At 40.1% G+C, this 17,192-nt stretch overlaps 1 protein-coding gene across 7 annotated transcripts in view; it reads right to left on the reverse strand.

The window, feature by feature from the left end:
- The window catches only part of Cep63 (centrosomal protein 63kDa), a 35,162-nt gene that overhangs the window by 17,161 nt on the left and 809 nt on the right, over positions 1-17,192 (reverse strand). For 3 of the 7 annotated variants that reach the window (XM_013028201.1, XM_013028195.1, XM_013028200.1), the window contains exons 2-6: positions 12,261-12,347; positions 10,862-11,039; positions 5,956-6,051; positions 4,789-4,911; positions 1,610-1,723 (exon numbers count right to left, since the gene is read on the reverse strand). In XM_013028201.1, coding sequence (XP_012883655.1) covers positions 1,610-1,723; positions 4,789-4,911; positions 5,956-6,051; positions 10,862-11,039; positions 12,261-12,347 — 598 coding nt within the window. Of the gene's footprint in view, positions 1-1,609; positions 1,724-4,788; positions 4,912-5,955; positions 6,052-10,861; positions 11,040-12,260; positions 12,348-14,260; positions 14,296-16,088; positions 16,203-17,192 lie in introns of those variants that run through there. The other 4 variants (XM_013028197.1, XM_013028196.1, XM_013028198.1 and 1 more) reach the window with 4 other exon arrangements.

The raw sequence follows: 17,192 nt of genomic DNA on the forward strand, positions 1-17,192 counted from the left end.
AATACTAAAACAGAATTTACTCTGTAAAAATACGGGGCACTGTTACATAGCAAGTGTGTCGCCAACCTGAACAATACAATAAGACCCTGTGTCCAAAAAAAAAAAAAAAAACAGAAAAAATCAAAGCTTTTCCAAAAAGGAAACCTTACACAGAATCCTGTACAGAACAAATACATGCAGAAATCAGGTAAGGAGGTAGAGGAGGAAAGGGTAGGATTTGTTTGCTGAGCCTCAGCCCTCCCTACCTTAACCTGTCCAGTAGTCTAGGATTGGCAGAACACAGCTGGAAACCCTGTGTGAATGGGTACTCAAGATGAGAGACAATACATCATGGCAAAACACTCAACAACGCAGGAGCTATTTAACACTACTCAACTCAAATCTGTACTCTGAAGACAAACTCAAATGTTGAAGTTACTGATATAGTTTAACCAGTTAGTACAGATTTGCTACTTAAAAATATTATTGTAGGGGGCTGGGAAGGTGGCTCAGTGGTAGAGTGCTTGCCTCCCATGCCTGAGGCCATGGGTTTGATTCCTCAGCACCAAGTAAGCAGAAAAAGCCAGAAGTGGCTTTCAGCCCAAGGCTGAAGAGGAACAGCACCCAGGCCCAGAGTTCAGGCTCCATGACAGACACAAATCTTAGCAGATTTTTTTCACTGATTTACTGTTTCATTCCTGCAAAAAATACAGAGTCTGTTTGGTACACAATCATCTTAGGTATAGACTTTCATTAACTAGAATTAACACCTAAGCCTGCACTACCCAAGAGACACATGCGGCTTCTGAACTGTGGCTTATCTGCACTGACAAAGGTTCTATATGTAAATGCACACTAAAAGAAACATAAATATGCTAATATTTTTGACATGCTGGGTTAAGTAAAAGCATATTACTCAAATTAATTTCACTAATTCATTTTACTTTTCTAATGTGACTACTAGAAAATTTTAAATTATCTTTAATACCCACTTGTACTACTGCTATACTAGTCTAATCTCTAGAATACCTCTTCCAATACTAAACAAGTCAGAAACAACCACATATACCATTTAGAAAAGAGTAATTATTTAATTTAATCTTTCTTTTCCTTTTCTTTTTTTTTTTTTTTTTGGTACCAGTCCTGGGGCTTGAACTCAGAGCTTTGATGCTCAAGATTAGCACTCTACCAATTGAGCCACAGCTCTACTTCCAGCTTTTTTGGTGTGTAACTGGAGATAAAGAGTTTCATGGGCTTTCCTTCCTCGGCTGGCTTTGAACTGTGACCCTCAGATCTCAGCTTCCTGAGTAGATAGGATTACAAGTGTGAGGCCACCAACGCCAGCTCAATTAACGTCTCTTAAATATCTGCCCTGACAGGTATTTAAAGGTTAATATATTTCAAATCTGTTTCTTTCCATTAACCACTAACAGAAACCAAATATTTCTGTTATTAGCTTAATGTCCGAGACTCAAACTACTAACGTGGGTGGAATTATCTTAACAACACAAATCACAGTAAAAGTAAAGAAACAATTATGAAGGCCATTTATACCAGGGATATCAAAAGCAGAGTCAAGTCAGATTTAACCAAACATCTGTCTTGTATTATGTTACACTGTTTGGCCTACCTGAATTATCTCTGATTGTTCGGCCAGCGCCTTTCTTTGTGTTTCCAGAGAAGATACCTGTTGCTGATAAATCAAGCGTTGCTTCTCCCAGTCCAACGATTTCTGACGGAATTCCTGAAGAAACAATGAAGGCATTTAATTTTTAAGTGCTTCCCCTCCGGTCACTACTTCCCAGACCCACTTTGCTTCAATGCCACCCCTCTCACTTCCCTGAGGACTCTTGTGCCTTTCTCCTCCGCAGGAACCCCATTACCCACTTAGCTGACACAACTGTAGCCTAACACTAAATCCTGCTCATACTGTGCCTCCTGGATACCTGTCTTTCTAAATTTAACACCCTAATGATGAAGAGTAAGCAACATAGATGCTGGACAAGGGGTTCATGAACATCATCACAGATTTGCTGCCACCTAAGGGTTGTTTTTGCTTTCGAGTGATTTCATTTTTCTAGAGATGCCAACTAAAACTTCAAAATGTGATCACACACACCCCTTGTTATCCAAAGTCTTGACTCCCAGACCAACACTTGAAGAGATTCAAATAAATTTCAGATAATCCCCTTGACAGCACAATTCTACTTCTCAGAATCTGTAACTCAGGAAATGAGCAGATTCATATCACATCTCTTTTGATAGTCAAACTTTTATCATCTCAACAGAACTGCAAAGACTTGAATAATGACAAATCTGTGCTAAATTTTAAGAGGTATTTGTAACCAAATGTCAAACAGTTCAAAATTAATGGCTCTCCTCAAATTCTATCATCAAAAAAAAAAAAAGAGCCCTATCTCTATGCATTTACATGCAAACACACAGACTAAAAGAAAGATATTCTTAGAGGAGGAACCCAAACTCATAACTTCTCTGAACATCAAAAATACTATATAAAAATGAATTCCAGGAAATGGAAACATGGGGTTTTTTGTTGGTGGTGGTGGTAGTGGTGGTGGTATTGGTCATGTTTTGTTTGGTTTTGGTCTGGGGTTTTTCTTGGGTTTTGTCTTTTTAGGAGGGCATAAGGAAGGGGAAGGAAATGGAGGGAGGAAGGATGAGCAAACAGTCATGGTACTCATTATATACTAACGCAGAAAATGAACTATGCAATTCATGATCAGGGACAGGAGGGGGAAACTGGGAGAAAGCAAAGTAAGGGGGGACATTGTCCAAAAAGAAATGTGTAACTGTAACCTTTCTGTACAACATCTTTATAATAATTTTTAAAATTACAAGAAAAAAAACATTATTGCGAGTTTTAAAGGAGATGTCCAGACTGAGTAAATAACATTACACAAATGCTGAGGGAAATGAGGACAAAGCTGTACTGTTCTAGCGAGAAGGATCAACCTTGAAGTGGAGCACGCTGATCTGCTTGAGGATGAGCATAGGAGGCTAGTGTGGGATGAAGGGAGGACTGAAAGGCAAAGCAGGAAGAGACATGCTCAAGACACTGGAGAGCTCGTTAGGAGAAATTTTAACTTTTAAGAGAGGCTAATGGAAGGTTTTTGTATAGGTGACATAATTTGACTTGTATTACAACAGAATCATTCTGTGTACGGAGCTGAGAATAACTCCTAAATTCTAGGCTCAAGCAACTGAGAAATAGACATGCCATTACCTGGTACTAAGATTAGGAAGATGGGGAAGAAAAAGTCAGGACTGTTATAATTTATTTTGGATATGTCAGATATTATAGTGAGATGTGAAATAGGAATTGTATGATTTAGAAATCGTCAACAAGAGTTATGGTAAGAATAATACCGGAAGGAATGATAATAAGCTGGGAGCAGAAATCTGAGTCAAAAGACAGCCACTCTAGTTGTAATGCTCATTTGGTGGTGTATAGGATGATGATATAAAAATTAAAGATGAGTTCTTTGAAATAGAAGCAAAGGAGAAAGTGACAATAATGAGCAGTAAGGATCCTGGGAGTTTGGTAGGAAAAGGTTATCGATGAAGAGAGCTGGAAGGGAAGCAATTATCTGTGTAGTCCTTGGACTCAGAATTCTAAAAATGTTGAAATGTAAAAAAACATTAAACCCAAAAATTACCATTCTTAGTAGTAATGATACACCCGCATGTGTGCATGACAGATTTCCCAGAGAGGAACGATCAGAGAAATCACCCAAAGATATAGAATAATATTTCTCAAATCAGAAGCAGCTATGGAAGCTGTATACAATGTAGATTCCTAGTCCCATGCCATACCACTGGAATAGAATCTCAGAAAAGCAAAAAAAAAAAAAAAGCATACTGGGTGATTCCTATATATCCTGAAGAGCTCATCAGGGAGACAGGAGGAAAGACATGAATTCTAGGTGCTGTTTCTCCTTCCTCTGACTTTAGCAGTGCCAACTCACTGCCTCAATTAATTCTCCTAGGGAACAGACATAAAATAACCATGGAGTTTCTCAGGAAAAACAAAATCAGCAAAGAGGGAGGTGAGTCTTCCCTAACTTAGCTGGCTCTGAGAACTGAAGGGAAATAATCTGCCAGGACAGTCCTCTCTACTAAAAAAGCTATATGCATTTATTAGGCAAGCCCCCACTCGAGATACCTGAGATATAGTATGTCAGACAAGGCACTGCTCATGGTAGACTGCTAGTAACCAGTGGTCTATGTTCCTCACGTGTAAGACATTCAATTTTTTCCCAGGACATCGACTGCATGCTTACTATTCTATTCCCAAAAATGAAAGTCTCTGTACAATTCCAAATGCCCTTTAAGGGTATAATCATGTTGTTGAGCATTATCAATAACTACTAATCCCATTAGCCACAGGGAAGCAGTCTAGGATACACAGTGAAGTATCCAATGTTACCTTCACAGACAAAAGAAAAATGGTTTCAGGCAACAACAACACTTTGAAACTTTTTTTTTGGTCTCGGGGCTTGAACTCTGGGCCTGGGCGCTGTCCCTCAACGCTTCAGCTCAAGGCAAGTGTTCTACCACTTAAGCCAAAGCTCCACTTCCAGTCTTCTGGTGGTTAATTGGAGATAAGTGTCTCATGGACTTTCCTGTCTGGGCCTACTTTGAACAGCGATCATCAGATCCCAGCCTTCTGAAAAGCTAGGATGACAGGCATGAGCCACTGGCGCCCAGCTAACAACAACACTTTGAAACAGCATTTTCCTACATGAAGATCACTGGCAATGACTGTTATGGTTATCATTGTGAACATACCTCTATTTTTCCAGTTAGCCTCTCAATCTCAGACCGATCCTCCCTGTGGTTTTTGGTATTTCCTCTAAATTCCCTTATTTGCTTCTTCTGCAGCTTTTCATAGCTTCTCTTCAGTCTGCCTAACTGTAAAAACAGTTATTTGGTTACTGAAAATTTAAGAGTATGATATGAATGCAAGAACTGTGCCAAGACGTACTACTGAAAACAGATTGACAGCATGTTAATCTGCAAACTAAATCTTTTTTTTTACAAATTACTTGTAGAAAATAACTAGCAAAGAAATATGGTTCAATCAAAAAAGGAAAACAAAACCTTGGTTTTATTATAGTAGTTCCGTACTTAAAAACCTTACTACCAACCCTACAAGAAAGCAGTAAATGAAAATCTTTCTTTCCTCTAGACTTGTGAGTCGCAAGCCATGCTCCTTGACAGGCACTGATATTCAGTGAGCAGAAGAGAGGTACTTAAGGTTTTATGAATAAAAGCAATGTGGGCTGAGAATGTGGCTTAGTGGTAGAGTGCTTGCATGAAGCCCTGGGTTCCATTCCTCAGCACCACATAAATAGAAAGTGGTAGAGTGCTAGCCTTGAGCAAAAGAGGCTCAGAGATAGAGCCTAGGTCCTGAGCTCAAGCCCCAGGACTGGCAATTAATTAATTAATTCAGTGTTGTACTCATAATCTGATTTGTATAACTTCGTACAACTTTGTACAACTACTTAAAGGAAATAAATAAAAAAGCAAAAGCAGTTATTCCCAAATCTGAAGAATAAAATTGACTTAATGGACAGAATTTTCTTTCTTAGGTATCCCCAAATGTTTCCTTAACCTTTGGGTCCTCTATTACTTAAAGTTTAGTAAATTATTTAATGCCAATATTAAAATACTACATTTTTTGGCATTGATATTTCTTAGCCTTATTTACACACACACACACACACACACACAACTTCTCTGTTTTAGGTACTCAATCCCTGTTCTAGATAGTATCATATAAAGGCAAAGTGCTGTGCCTAGATTCAAGAACAGAGACATAGATTTCTACCCCTCTCCCTGCCACGAAACATGTATTGTCCACTTTACAAAGAAGAAACTACATCTCATTAGCAAAATTTTTGATGCTTAAAAACAAAGAACTAAAACAACATGTAATATGAACTAAAATCTCACTTCTTCCTGCAGTTTATTTAGCTCTTGTTTATACTCCATGGCCATTTCTTGCTTGATTTTTTCATGCTCTTCTACCTGCTGATGTAACATTCCAATCTGAAAGCAGATAGTATTTTTATTTTGTTATTAGCATTGAAACAAACTCGCTGAAACATAAAAGTAACAATAATTGTGATAGTTAATTCTGATTGTCAGTAGCGAGGCATGCTGTGAGGACAATTCCAGAGAAGGTTAAATCCTGAGGGCTCTGACTTAATCAACGAATTGTCTAATCCATTGACAGATTCAAAACTTTGAGAGGACTATTGGGAAAGTGATGGCAACTTTAGTTGGGGGAAGCCCAGGTAGAAAAAGTAGGGGGACTGTATCTTTCCCTGATCCCTTCCTATCCTTTCTCTGCTTCCTGGCGGTCCTGAGGTAAGTATCCCTGGCTCCACCACACCCTTCCAACATGATGATGTTCTTGCCTGGTCACAGGCTCAAGTTACAGCTGTCCTCTTTTAAGCTGTTTGTCTCAGGTACTTGTATAACAGCAATGGAAATGCTCACACAATAACCTTTATACTTGTAAACTCAAGTCTTCAAATGTGTAAATACAGTTAACACCCCACTTCTCATGAGTCAAATAGCTAGTCAATAACCCCTAGCACTGCCAAAAAAAATGGAGAGCAAACAACTGTTCTAGAACTCGTATCTTCTTTTTGACTTATTCTCCCTAATCCTTTTCATCAAAGAACTCATGAGAAAATAGATATAACATTTAAAAACCTTGGAAACTAAGACTACTATGTAAAATAGCTCTAAGAATAATGTTTACAAATCAAAGTGGAGATTAGCGATCCCAGACAGAAAGAAACAGGAGACGTTTTTGCCTTAGTGTATTTGAGAAATGGTTCCACAGGCCAAGAGTACTCTAGTTATTCCAACCCATTCTTCAATGATTTCATACCAGTGATAGGTATTTGAAGCTGCACTCTCAGCTCTGTAAGTTTCTATCAGTATTTCTTCCGACAATGAGGTCAAATTTCATCTACTGGTAAGCAGGAAGGGAGAGGGATAACTAGAAACTGGTGCTAGTAATCACATCACAAGATAGAATTGTAATTTAAAAAAAAACAAACAAAAACTAGAGGGCTGGGAATATGGCTTAGTAGTAGAGTGCTTGCCTAGCATACATAAAGCCCTGGGTTTGATTCCTCAGTACCACACTCACAGAAAGCCAGAAGTGGTGTTGTGGCTCAAGTGGTAGGTAGCCTTGAGCAAAAAGAAGCTGAGCAACAGTATTCAGTCCCTGAGTTCAAGCCCCAGGACTGGCAAACAACAACAACTTTCTTTTTTTTTTTTCCTGTTATGGGACCTGAACTCTGGGCCTGGGCGCTGTCCCTCAGTTTTTCAGCTCAAGGCTAGTGCTCTACCACTTGAGCCACAACACCACTTCCAGCTTTTTCTTTTTGCTTATATGGTACTGAGGAATCGAACCCAGGGCCTCAGGCATGCAAGGCAAGCACTCTACCACTGAGCCACCTTCCCAGCCCCACAACAACAACTTTCAATGATTTCATAAGCATGGATTCTATAGTATCCTCAAATCTAGTGAAGGAATTATTTGACTAAATTTTATCAAGTCAAAGATAAACAAGAAAGGGGGTGGGGGAACTACTTCACCACCTTTCTCTCTATAGTATATCAGATCCTTCTTACTTAGCTCTCTTCTATTATGAAGTCTATACTCCAGATCCAGAAAGAAGTTTGTCAGCCTGATCTTAGACTGATTTGAAGATGCCTGACCTTGTCTCCTTCCCTAGATTTCAGGACAATGCAACATGGGGAACCACTTAACAGCAAAGAAAAGGTTCTGAATTGATGCTGGTTACCCTGATCCCTTGGAAGTTTGATTCTCTGTATCTTTAATCACACAAGATTAATAAATGTCTAAAGTACACAGATTTTACCTATTAAGAAAGAAAGAGGGCTGGGAATATGGCTTAGTGGTAGAGTGCTTGCCTAGCATGCATGAAGCCTTGGGTTCAATTCCTCAGTACCACATAATCAGGAAAAAAAAAAATGGAAGTGGCGCTGTGGCTCAAGGAACCACAGCTATGGCAAAAGGAGCTCAGAGACAGTGGCAGGTCCTGAGTTCAAGCTCCTGAAACTGTTTTCAATACACTACAAAAACAGAAAATAAAACAAAGAGAGAAAGAGAGTGAAAAAGAGAAAGAAAGAAGAAGGAAGGAAGGAAGGAAGGAAGGAAGGAAGGAAGGAAGGAAGGAAGGAAGGAAGGAAGGAAGGGAGGGAAAATGTTTATGCCCAGACATAATATCCTTGATATTCAGAAGGCTAAGGTCTGAAGGTCATGGTTTAAAGCCAGCCTGGGCATGAACGCCCAAGAGCCTCTTATCTCCAATGAACTACAAAAAGCCAGAAGTGGCACTGTGTCTAAAGCGTAGAGCAGCACAGCTCAGGGACAGTAGCCAGGCCTAGAGTTCAAGTCACAGGACCAGCACAAAAAAAAAAAAAAGTAAAATGTTTTCAAGAGAGAGAGCACTAATCTCCATTTAACGATCAATAAGGAAAGGCAGTTGGTGGAGTACCAGCATCTAAAGAAACGGGAAGATAGATGCAGAAAAGAAACTGACAGTTTATGGGCAAGTTAGGTTTGTAACTGAACTGGGCATGGGCATGGGCATGGCAGGGCACTTGTTACCCAGCACTAAGGAGGCAAAGGCAAGAGAACTGCAAATTCAAGCCCAGCCTGGATTACACAGTGAGGCTCTGCCCCAAAAACAACTAAAGGCTGAGTATACAATTCGGGCGCGGGGGGAGGGAGGGGGGAAGCGGTGGTTGCCTAGCATGTGCAAGGCCCTGGGCTTAACCTAGCACCAGTAACACAACAATATCAATAACAATAATAATTCCAAACCAAAATACTGGAAAAGCTCCTCCCAGTCTGTTTGAAATTGTTTTTAATACACTATATAATTAAAGTTGACAGCAATTCTATTCCAAAAAAGACTGAAAAAAATTCTTGAAAATTATTTGGGGAGCGGGGGGCGGGGGGAACAGAGCAATGATGTACAATTCACCCTTCTTTGGCTTTCTTAGAAAATAAAACATTATCAGGGCTGGGAAGGTGGCTCAGTGGTAGAGCACTTGCCTTGCATGTATGAGGCCCTGGGTTCGATTCCTCAGCACCACATAAGCAGAAAAAGCCGGAAGTGGCACTATGGCTCAAGTGGTAGAGCACTAGCCTTGAGCTGAAGAGCTGAGGGACAGCGCCCAGGCTCAGAGTTCAGGCCCCCACAACCGGCAAAAAAAAAAAAGAGAGAGAGAGAGCTTCACACTCTACTTAACTGTGCTACTGACATTCATGCGATACTATGTCACTGAAACTAACAGGACAGAGATCTTCCCAAACTGCCAATCCTTCCAACTAGTTCTAGAGAAAAACTAAATAAGAAAGTGAAAATTGTATGCATGTGAATAGAACACATTAATACAAAAAGAAATAAACTAATTATACAAGTGCAAATGTACTTTGCATAAAAACAAAAAGAGGAATAAAAACAGGTTAAGAATTTTTATGTGTACAGCTAAAGGCAAGCATGCTAAATCATGTAATTCTCAGAGATTACCATTACCATTAATCATTTCCAAACTCTTCCAGGCCCAAAACCAGAATACCCACAGGGGGGGAAAAATGTACAAAATGTATTTCAACCACTCAAATAGGAATTATCTATTATTTTATTTTTAAATAAACATTAACTGAAGGAAAATATACAGGCAGAACACTACAGCTCAATAAGTTAGCACAAAGAGAATAAGCCTATTGACCATGACATGACCACCACTCCACTAGGCAGCTTACTTTTGCCCTAGTTACTACTTCCACCCACCTCTCCAAAGGTAACATGCTTTCTGCTTGCCTTCCAATATTGCTTCCAACTGCACCAGCTATATCATGAGAAGTCAGTAAATATTACTAAACTTCCAGACACCGGTGGCTCACACCTGTAATCCCAGTTACTCAGGAGGCTGAGATCTGAGCAGCAAGATTCAAAGCCAGCTTGGGCAGAAAAGTTTGTGAGACTCATGTTTCCAATCCACCAGCCAAAAAAGCCAGGGTGGAGCTATGGCTCAGGTAGTAGAGCACTAACCTTGAGCACAAAAGCTCAGGGACAGCACCCAGCCCCTGAGTTCAACCTCCAGGACTGGCAGCAAAATAAATAAATAGATAAATTAATAAATAAATAAAATTGTCTAAGTATACGTATGTATGTAACTAAACTGGTCCCAATAATTACCAATATTAATGACTAATGAGATTGATTTTAATGGGGTGTATGTGTGTGATGTTCTAGGAATATTAAACCCAGATTTTTGTGAATGCTAGGCAAGCACTCCAATACCAAGCAATAATCCCAGGCCAGATTTCATTTCAAATCAAAGAAAAGAGACAAATGTGTTTAATCAGGGACTCAACTTTTCTTTTCTTTTTGGCAGTACTGAGTATCAAACCCAAGTCCTCAAATATGCTAAGCAAGTGCTCTACCACTGAGATACACTCCCAACCTCTTAACTTGTTTTAGCTAACAAGTCATACAGTGAGGACCCAAACAACTTCCACCAAACTCAGTACATGTTAATATGTACGTGTAATAGGATGAAAGTTATACAAAGATTGTGTGGTAGTCTTTTACATTTTGAAACAATTATGTGTACATTGTATATGTCCAAAGCAAAATGGTCTTGAAATAAATACTAATAATCATATAATTTCACAATGAGCTTTTCTTCTGGATGAAATGTAAGAATTAGAAAAGCAAAACAAAAAAAAATTTGCTTTCAAGTGAACATGTTTAGTATAAAGATAAGGTCAAACAGAAGCCTGAATCAACTGGTTTACCTCTTTGTGTTTCATATCCAACTGAGTCCTAAGTGCCTTGAGTTCGCGATCACGGAGGCCCAAGCAAGTCTCCAAAGCATGGGTCTGCCCTTCCCACTCGGATTTTTTATGAGCCACCATTATGTCAATCTGTTTCATGAGCTCTTGTAGTTCTGCTTCACAGGATGTCAAAATCCCCCTGTAAATAGGAAGAGACCAAATACAGGACATTTGTCTGAGTGGGGTTTTTTTTCCCTCACATATGAAACTAAAGCAAATTAAACCTACTTAAAAAAAAAAAAGTTAAGCCAGGCACTAGTGGCATAATTACGCCTGTCATCCTAGCTACTCAGGAGGAGGCTGAGATCTGAGGATCACAGTGCAAAGCCAGCCCCAGCAATAAAGTCCATCAGACTCTTACCTCCGATAAACCACCAGAGCTCAGGGACAGTACCCGGACCCTGAGTTCAAGCCCATGACCAATAACAAAAAAGGTAATACATTGCCAGGATTAAAGAACAGTATTTGAAATTTTTGTTTTTAATGCTATGAAGGTATATGAAGGTTTCCTCCACGACTGAACAATATAAAGCCTGCAACTTGGTTAAGCACAGACATCTGGCTTTTAGACTGAGATTTTCATAGCTAACAATTACACTTGCCAACCGAACTCAAGGCCTTGCCTGGCAAGTGCTCTTCTTCTGAGCTAAATCCCCAACCTGTGAAATATGCTTTTTTGTTTGTTTTGGTTTTGGGTTTTTTTTGCTGGTATTGGGGACTTGAATTCAGGGCCTTGAGTTCTCTCTTAGCTTACTTCTTCATAACTGGTGCTCTACCACTTGAGCCATGCCTCTAATCTAGCTTTTTGCTAGTTAATTAGAAATGGGAGTCTTGAAGACTTTTCTGCTTGGGCTAGCTTTGACTACAGGCTAAGATTATAGGCGTGAGCCACCATATTTGGCTTTTTAAGCCAAAACTCAAGTCAGGAAGAAAGCAGCGTCCAGTGTTCCATTGCTGAAATGAGTTCAACCCCATAGAGAAATGCTGTCCACATGTGTGGTATGGATCAGCCCAGCTTTGGCTCACTGTTTTTGCTTCTGTACCAAAGCACAACTAATATAGGTTGTTTAAAACTCCAGTAAAAATTCAAGGTCAAGCCAGTCGCCTGTTGCTCATGCCTATAATCCTAGCTACTCAGGAGGCTGAGATCTGAGGATCGAGATTCAGAGCGAGTCCAGCGGGAACGTCTCTGAGACTTTTATTTCCAATAAAACACCAGAAAATCGGAAGTGGCAGTGACTCAAGTGGTACAGCGCTTGCCTTGAGCTGAAGAGCTGAGGGATAGTGCCCAGGCCCAGAGTTCACATCCCAAGCCGACAAAAAAAGAAAGAAAGAAATTCAAGGTCAAAAGTACACTTACCCACCGTGCCCCCGATTTTGTATCCCTTCCAACAAAGCTTCCATGGCCAGATCCCCTTTGCTTTGATAACTGGGGGGAGAAGAAAACCTAAGAAATAAGTCCTAAAGGAAGTCATTAAGTTCTAACATTGCAACTTCAGCTTAAGAATGTGAATGAAAGCTTACAAATCTCAATGAGAAAATGCAGTACTTCCTAAGATGATTACAGAGGCAAAAAACATTATTCTTGACATTTTCAGACCCAAACATCTTAGATAACAAGCAAAACTATCCTAATTCTCCCTGAATGACTGATCGAATAACTTATTTCCAGTGCCTAGTGTTGGGAGTAGAGGAGAAGGCATCTTTCTAGCAAAGGACACTAATACAAGGTATTCTAGAAACACGGGGCGGGGGTGGGGGGGACAGCAAAGATTAGAAAATACAACCACTGCACCTTATTTACAAAGGTATTAACAGGGAATGTTCATTCTTGGTCCACAAATATGACAGAGATTTTTCTTCTGGTTAATGTAGTTGACCTATTTCACCAACATTTCACAAAATAGAAACATAAGGAAATAGATTCCCACATTCTAACCACTTTCTTTCATACCACAGTAAGAACTAAATTACACTGTAACTCAGATTCCCACTAGTGGCCTATTCTAGGAGAACTAGGAGACAGTACAGAGTACACATAGTGCTGGATGGATATCCAGAAATAGTCATGCTTTGCAACTAACTAGCCATGTGTTCTTGGACTTCAGTTTTTGCACCTGTAAAATTAAAGGCATCAACAATAATTACCAAGACTTGTTCCCAGTTTTGTCTAAAAGCCAATTAAATGTCCACTCTAAATACCATGTTCCTGACAGCCAGACATGGGTATTTACTATACATTCAAGAAAATGCTATTCACGAGGACAATGTACTAGTTATTCAAAACTATTGCTACTAAAATTATACTTCTTTTGGTCATTCTTAAACAGTATTTAGTAATGCATAATTCATTAACATATTTTCTAGATGACATTATTAATAATTAATAGATGTTAAGTCACTAAATGTTCAACTGATCTAGCTGTCTTTCATACTTTATCTCAATATTCACAACATTCAAAAAAGACAGACATTGAGCCAGGTGCCAATGGCTCATACCAGTAATCCTAGCTACTCTGGAGGCTGAGAGCTGAGGGTCACAGTGTGTAGTCTGGACAAGAAAGTCCATGAGACTCTTAGCTCCATTTAACCACCAAAAAGCCAGAAGTGAAGCTGTGGCTCCAGCTTTGAGTGGAAGCTGAGGAACAGTGTCCTGACCCTAAGTTAAAAGCCCAGTGCCAGAACCACATTATTACTTTGAGGAAGCTGGACTGGGCTTTGAGGGTTAAAGAACTTGACTATGGTAAACTACAAAGTACAGTCCTAAAGTTCAAACCCAGGAGTTCACACTCATGTCCCAACCCCCAACCATGCCCAATTCTCATATTTTGCAGTACTCCTGACCTTAAAACCATAGTGAAATCCTTGGGACCAAATATATATTAGATTAAAAGAAATAAAATTATCCTAAGTGCTGCTGATATTTTTTGTGTGTGACTCATCAGATATCTCTTATTCGATGCCTAGTTCCTATTTTAAGAGTGTTCCAGCATTATCTTCATTGGGTTGAAAGTGTCTTGATGAGGAGTAAAACTAAACTGAAACGTAATATCACCTCAAGACCACCAGGTGGCAGCAACTTAGTAGCAAGAACAACGCTCCCATACTGTGATCTCTTAATACCCTATCTTAGAGGCCGTAAAGTATAAATGAGCCAAGGATGTTTTACCCGAAAGCAAGGAAATTACCAAAACTATTGGTCTAACAAATGGAATAATAGCCAACTGAACTGGGCTCTCACTGGCCCAGTATAGAACAAGATAATAATTGGTCTAGGTTGAGACAATTTATACATTATTATCTATAGATGTGTGATAATTTTTTTTTTAAGTAAGAAAAAGCAAAAACCCTCATGGTTACCTTTGGAGGTTGCTAGGCCAACTCATTGATGTAGTCTGAAAGTAGAGGAAAGAAGTAAGTACTTGTCTTGCCTTCCCTTGTGAAAACAGGGTTCTCGAGCAGCTGCTGAGGGAAAGCTAATAAATACTGAAGGAAGACTTAGAACATCACGACTTTGTAAGCCCTCACGCAATGACTGAATCCAGGTGTTTGTTAGTCCATGAAAGGAAAGCTCTTGGGCATTGTCACGGGGGATTGGGTAGACAGCACTACAACTCACTAAAGCTTAATGTCCCAACCAGAAACAGCTAGCCCAGTCTTACCGGCCCTCCCTAATAATTACCCCAGGAGGTGCAGTGATTTTTGTAATATGAAATCTACACCTGTGCAATATTCTCGCACTTCTGCCCATCAACAATTAAGGCTGAATCTAATCAAGCTTCCCGATCACTATGGTTCAACAGAACTTTCGGTACTGGCAGTAACACTGAATCCCTGCACTGCTCAATCAGTAGTTCTCTGACACTAAGGGGCTACTGAGCACAGTAAGTGTGGCTAAGGCAACTAGGATACCAACGCTTCATGAAAAATTAATTTAAGTAGTCATGGTTGCTTGATGGTTATTCTACAGATAGTAGCTATGTTGACAGTGAAATGCTCCAACTCTCAACTACTGAGGTCAGAGGTAAATTTTAAAAGATACCACATGATGCAGCTACTTTGGAGTGGTAAAGGGATGTGAGGAGACTACTATTTCCATGATCTTGAAAGCGCTGTCCCAAAGATAGAGCGGATGGCTGTCTGAGATTTTGGTCCAAACAAGCTATTGTAAAGACACTCAAGGGGCAGTTGAAGAAATGTGAACCCTCACTGGATATCGACATTACAGAACTTTTATTAATTTGTGTAAGTGTAATAATAGTGTGGCTTTGTAAGAACTGAAACAAGCAAATGTAGCACCTAGCAGGGAAGATAATAACTATGTTAGAGTGGACTACTGATGCTGTAACCGTCTTGTCTCCACAGGAGGAGGGACTAAGCAAAGGTCCTCTATTTCTTCAAGTGAAGAAATGGCATCCATACAATCAACATACCTAAGTTCTATGGTTTTTAAAACATGAATCTATGTGCATCTTAGAAGTCAGTGTGAAGCCTGGACCTGAAATCCTAGCTCCTCAGGAGGCAGATATTGGAGAATATAGTAGTTTGAAGCCAGCCAGGGCAGGAAAAGCCCACGAGACTCCTATTACCAATTAACTACAAAATGGCCCAAATGGAACTATAGCTGAAGTGATATAGTGCTAGCCTTGAGAGTTCCGGGACAGGGCCCAGGTCTTGAATTCAATCCTCAGTTCAGTCACCAAAAAAAAAAGAGGGAGAATGTATCTGAATGTTTTATAAACTTCTAGCCCACTTGCATTTTACAGCTTTTACTACTGATCATTGCAATAAATCAGAAGTTGAGCAGCTCTAGACAAAAACTAACCTAAAGACAGCACTGCATTATAAATAAAATACAGGCTTTATTATATCAGTAAGCTATAGCTATTAAGAATGTAAATATTGGGCTGGGAAGGTGGCTCAGTGGTAGAGTGCTTGCCTTACATGCAGGAGGCCCTGGGTTCGATTCCTCAGCACCACATAAGCAGAAAAAAGCTGGAAGTGGCGCTGTGGCTCAAGCGGTAGAGTGCTAGCCCTGAGCTGAAGAGCTGAGGGACAGCACCCAGGCCGGAGTTCAGGTCCCACAAACAACCAAAAAAAAAAAAAGAAAATGAAGAGCTGAGGGACAGCACCCAGGCCGGAGTTCAGGTCCCACAAACAACCAAAAAAAAAAAAGAAAATAGATTACCAAGAATGTAAATACCGGGAGATGTGTAGTTCATTATCCTTTTGTCTTCATACAAAAAAAAAGACACCAGATCCCAGTATACGAGGAACTGTACAAATGAAGGGCATCTACCCTACAATATTGCTTTATTAAAGGGGAAAAAAATGTTAAACAGTATAAGGCAGTGAATGTAGGGCCCAGGGGAGACTAGAGTGTGCAAGTTAAATGTACTGTTATGTAACTGTAAATGCGGATGAAGTTAGGTTGTAGTTAACTATCCATCAAAACTGGTCTTCCACTGCATCACATTCATCGTTACTTCCCTTGTAAAGGGACTTAAAGACCCGCGGTTCGGGATCTAGACTTACTGTCTCCAAGTACGTTTGCGATAAAAGTGTTCTGTTTCTAATGACCATCTGGCATGGTGACCACTAATTAGGTCATTTTCTCGAATTTAATAAAATCCGTGAGTATTTGGGTCACTGAGTATGTGGTTAACAAAAAAGGCCTATGGAGATTCGGTAATTAAAATGTAAACCTCAAAAAAAAAGGGGGGGCTGGGATTGTGGCTCAGTGGTAGAGTGCTTGCTTAGTGTGCATGGAGCCCGGAGTTCAAATCCTCAGTGCCACATAGACAGAAAAAGCCGGAAGTGGCGCTGTGGCTCAAGGGGTAAAGTGCTAGCCTTGAGCAAAATAGCTCAGGGACAGTGCCCAGGCCCCGAGTTCAAGCCCCAGGACTGGCTAAAAAAAAAAGTTAAATTAGATATACGGGTGAGCAAATGCAGCAGACACTATGTAGAAAATGAACTATCCAACATGTGGGCAGGGATGGTCAGGAAAAAAAACGGGCTGAGCGCGAAGGAAGGGGGTGGCACTGTCCCAAAGAGAGAGAGAGAGAAATGCACTCTTTCACTGACCTATACAAAGGCAACCCCTCGGTACATCACCTTTATAGTACTTTTTTTAAGTACTATAAAGTTTTAAAGTTTTTTTTTCCCCCTCTTTCAAAACCTCTTTCCCAACCCTGATTTGCATGTGTGGATCCGTCAGGAAATTTCGGGGCTCCTTGGTTCTAGTTTCTTCCACCTTTCTGGACGTTCGAAGCAGACAGCTAACAGCTGCTAA

This window comes from Dipodomys ordii, unplaced genomic scaffold (assembly GCF_000151885.1).
Source record: "Dipodomys ordii isolate 6190 unplaced genomic scaffold, Dord_2.0 Scaffold107, whole genome shotgun sequence".
Taxonomy (NCBI): Eukaryota; Metazoa; Chordata; class Mammalia; order Rodentia; family Heteromyidae; genus Dipodomys; species Dipodomys ordii.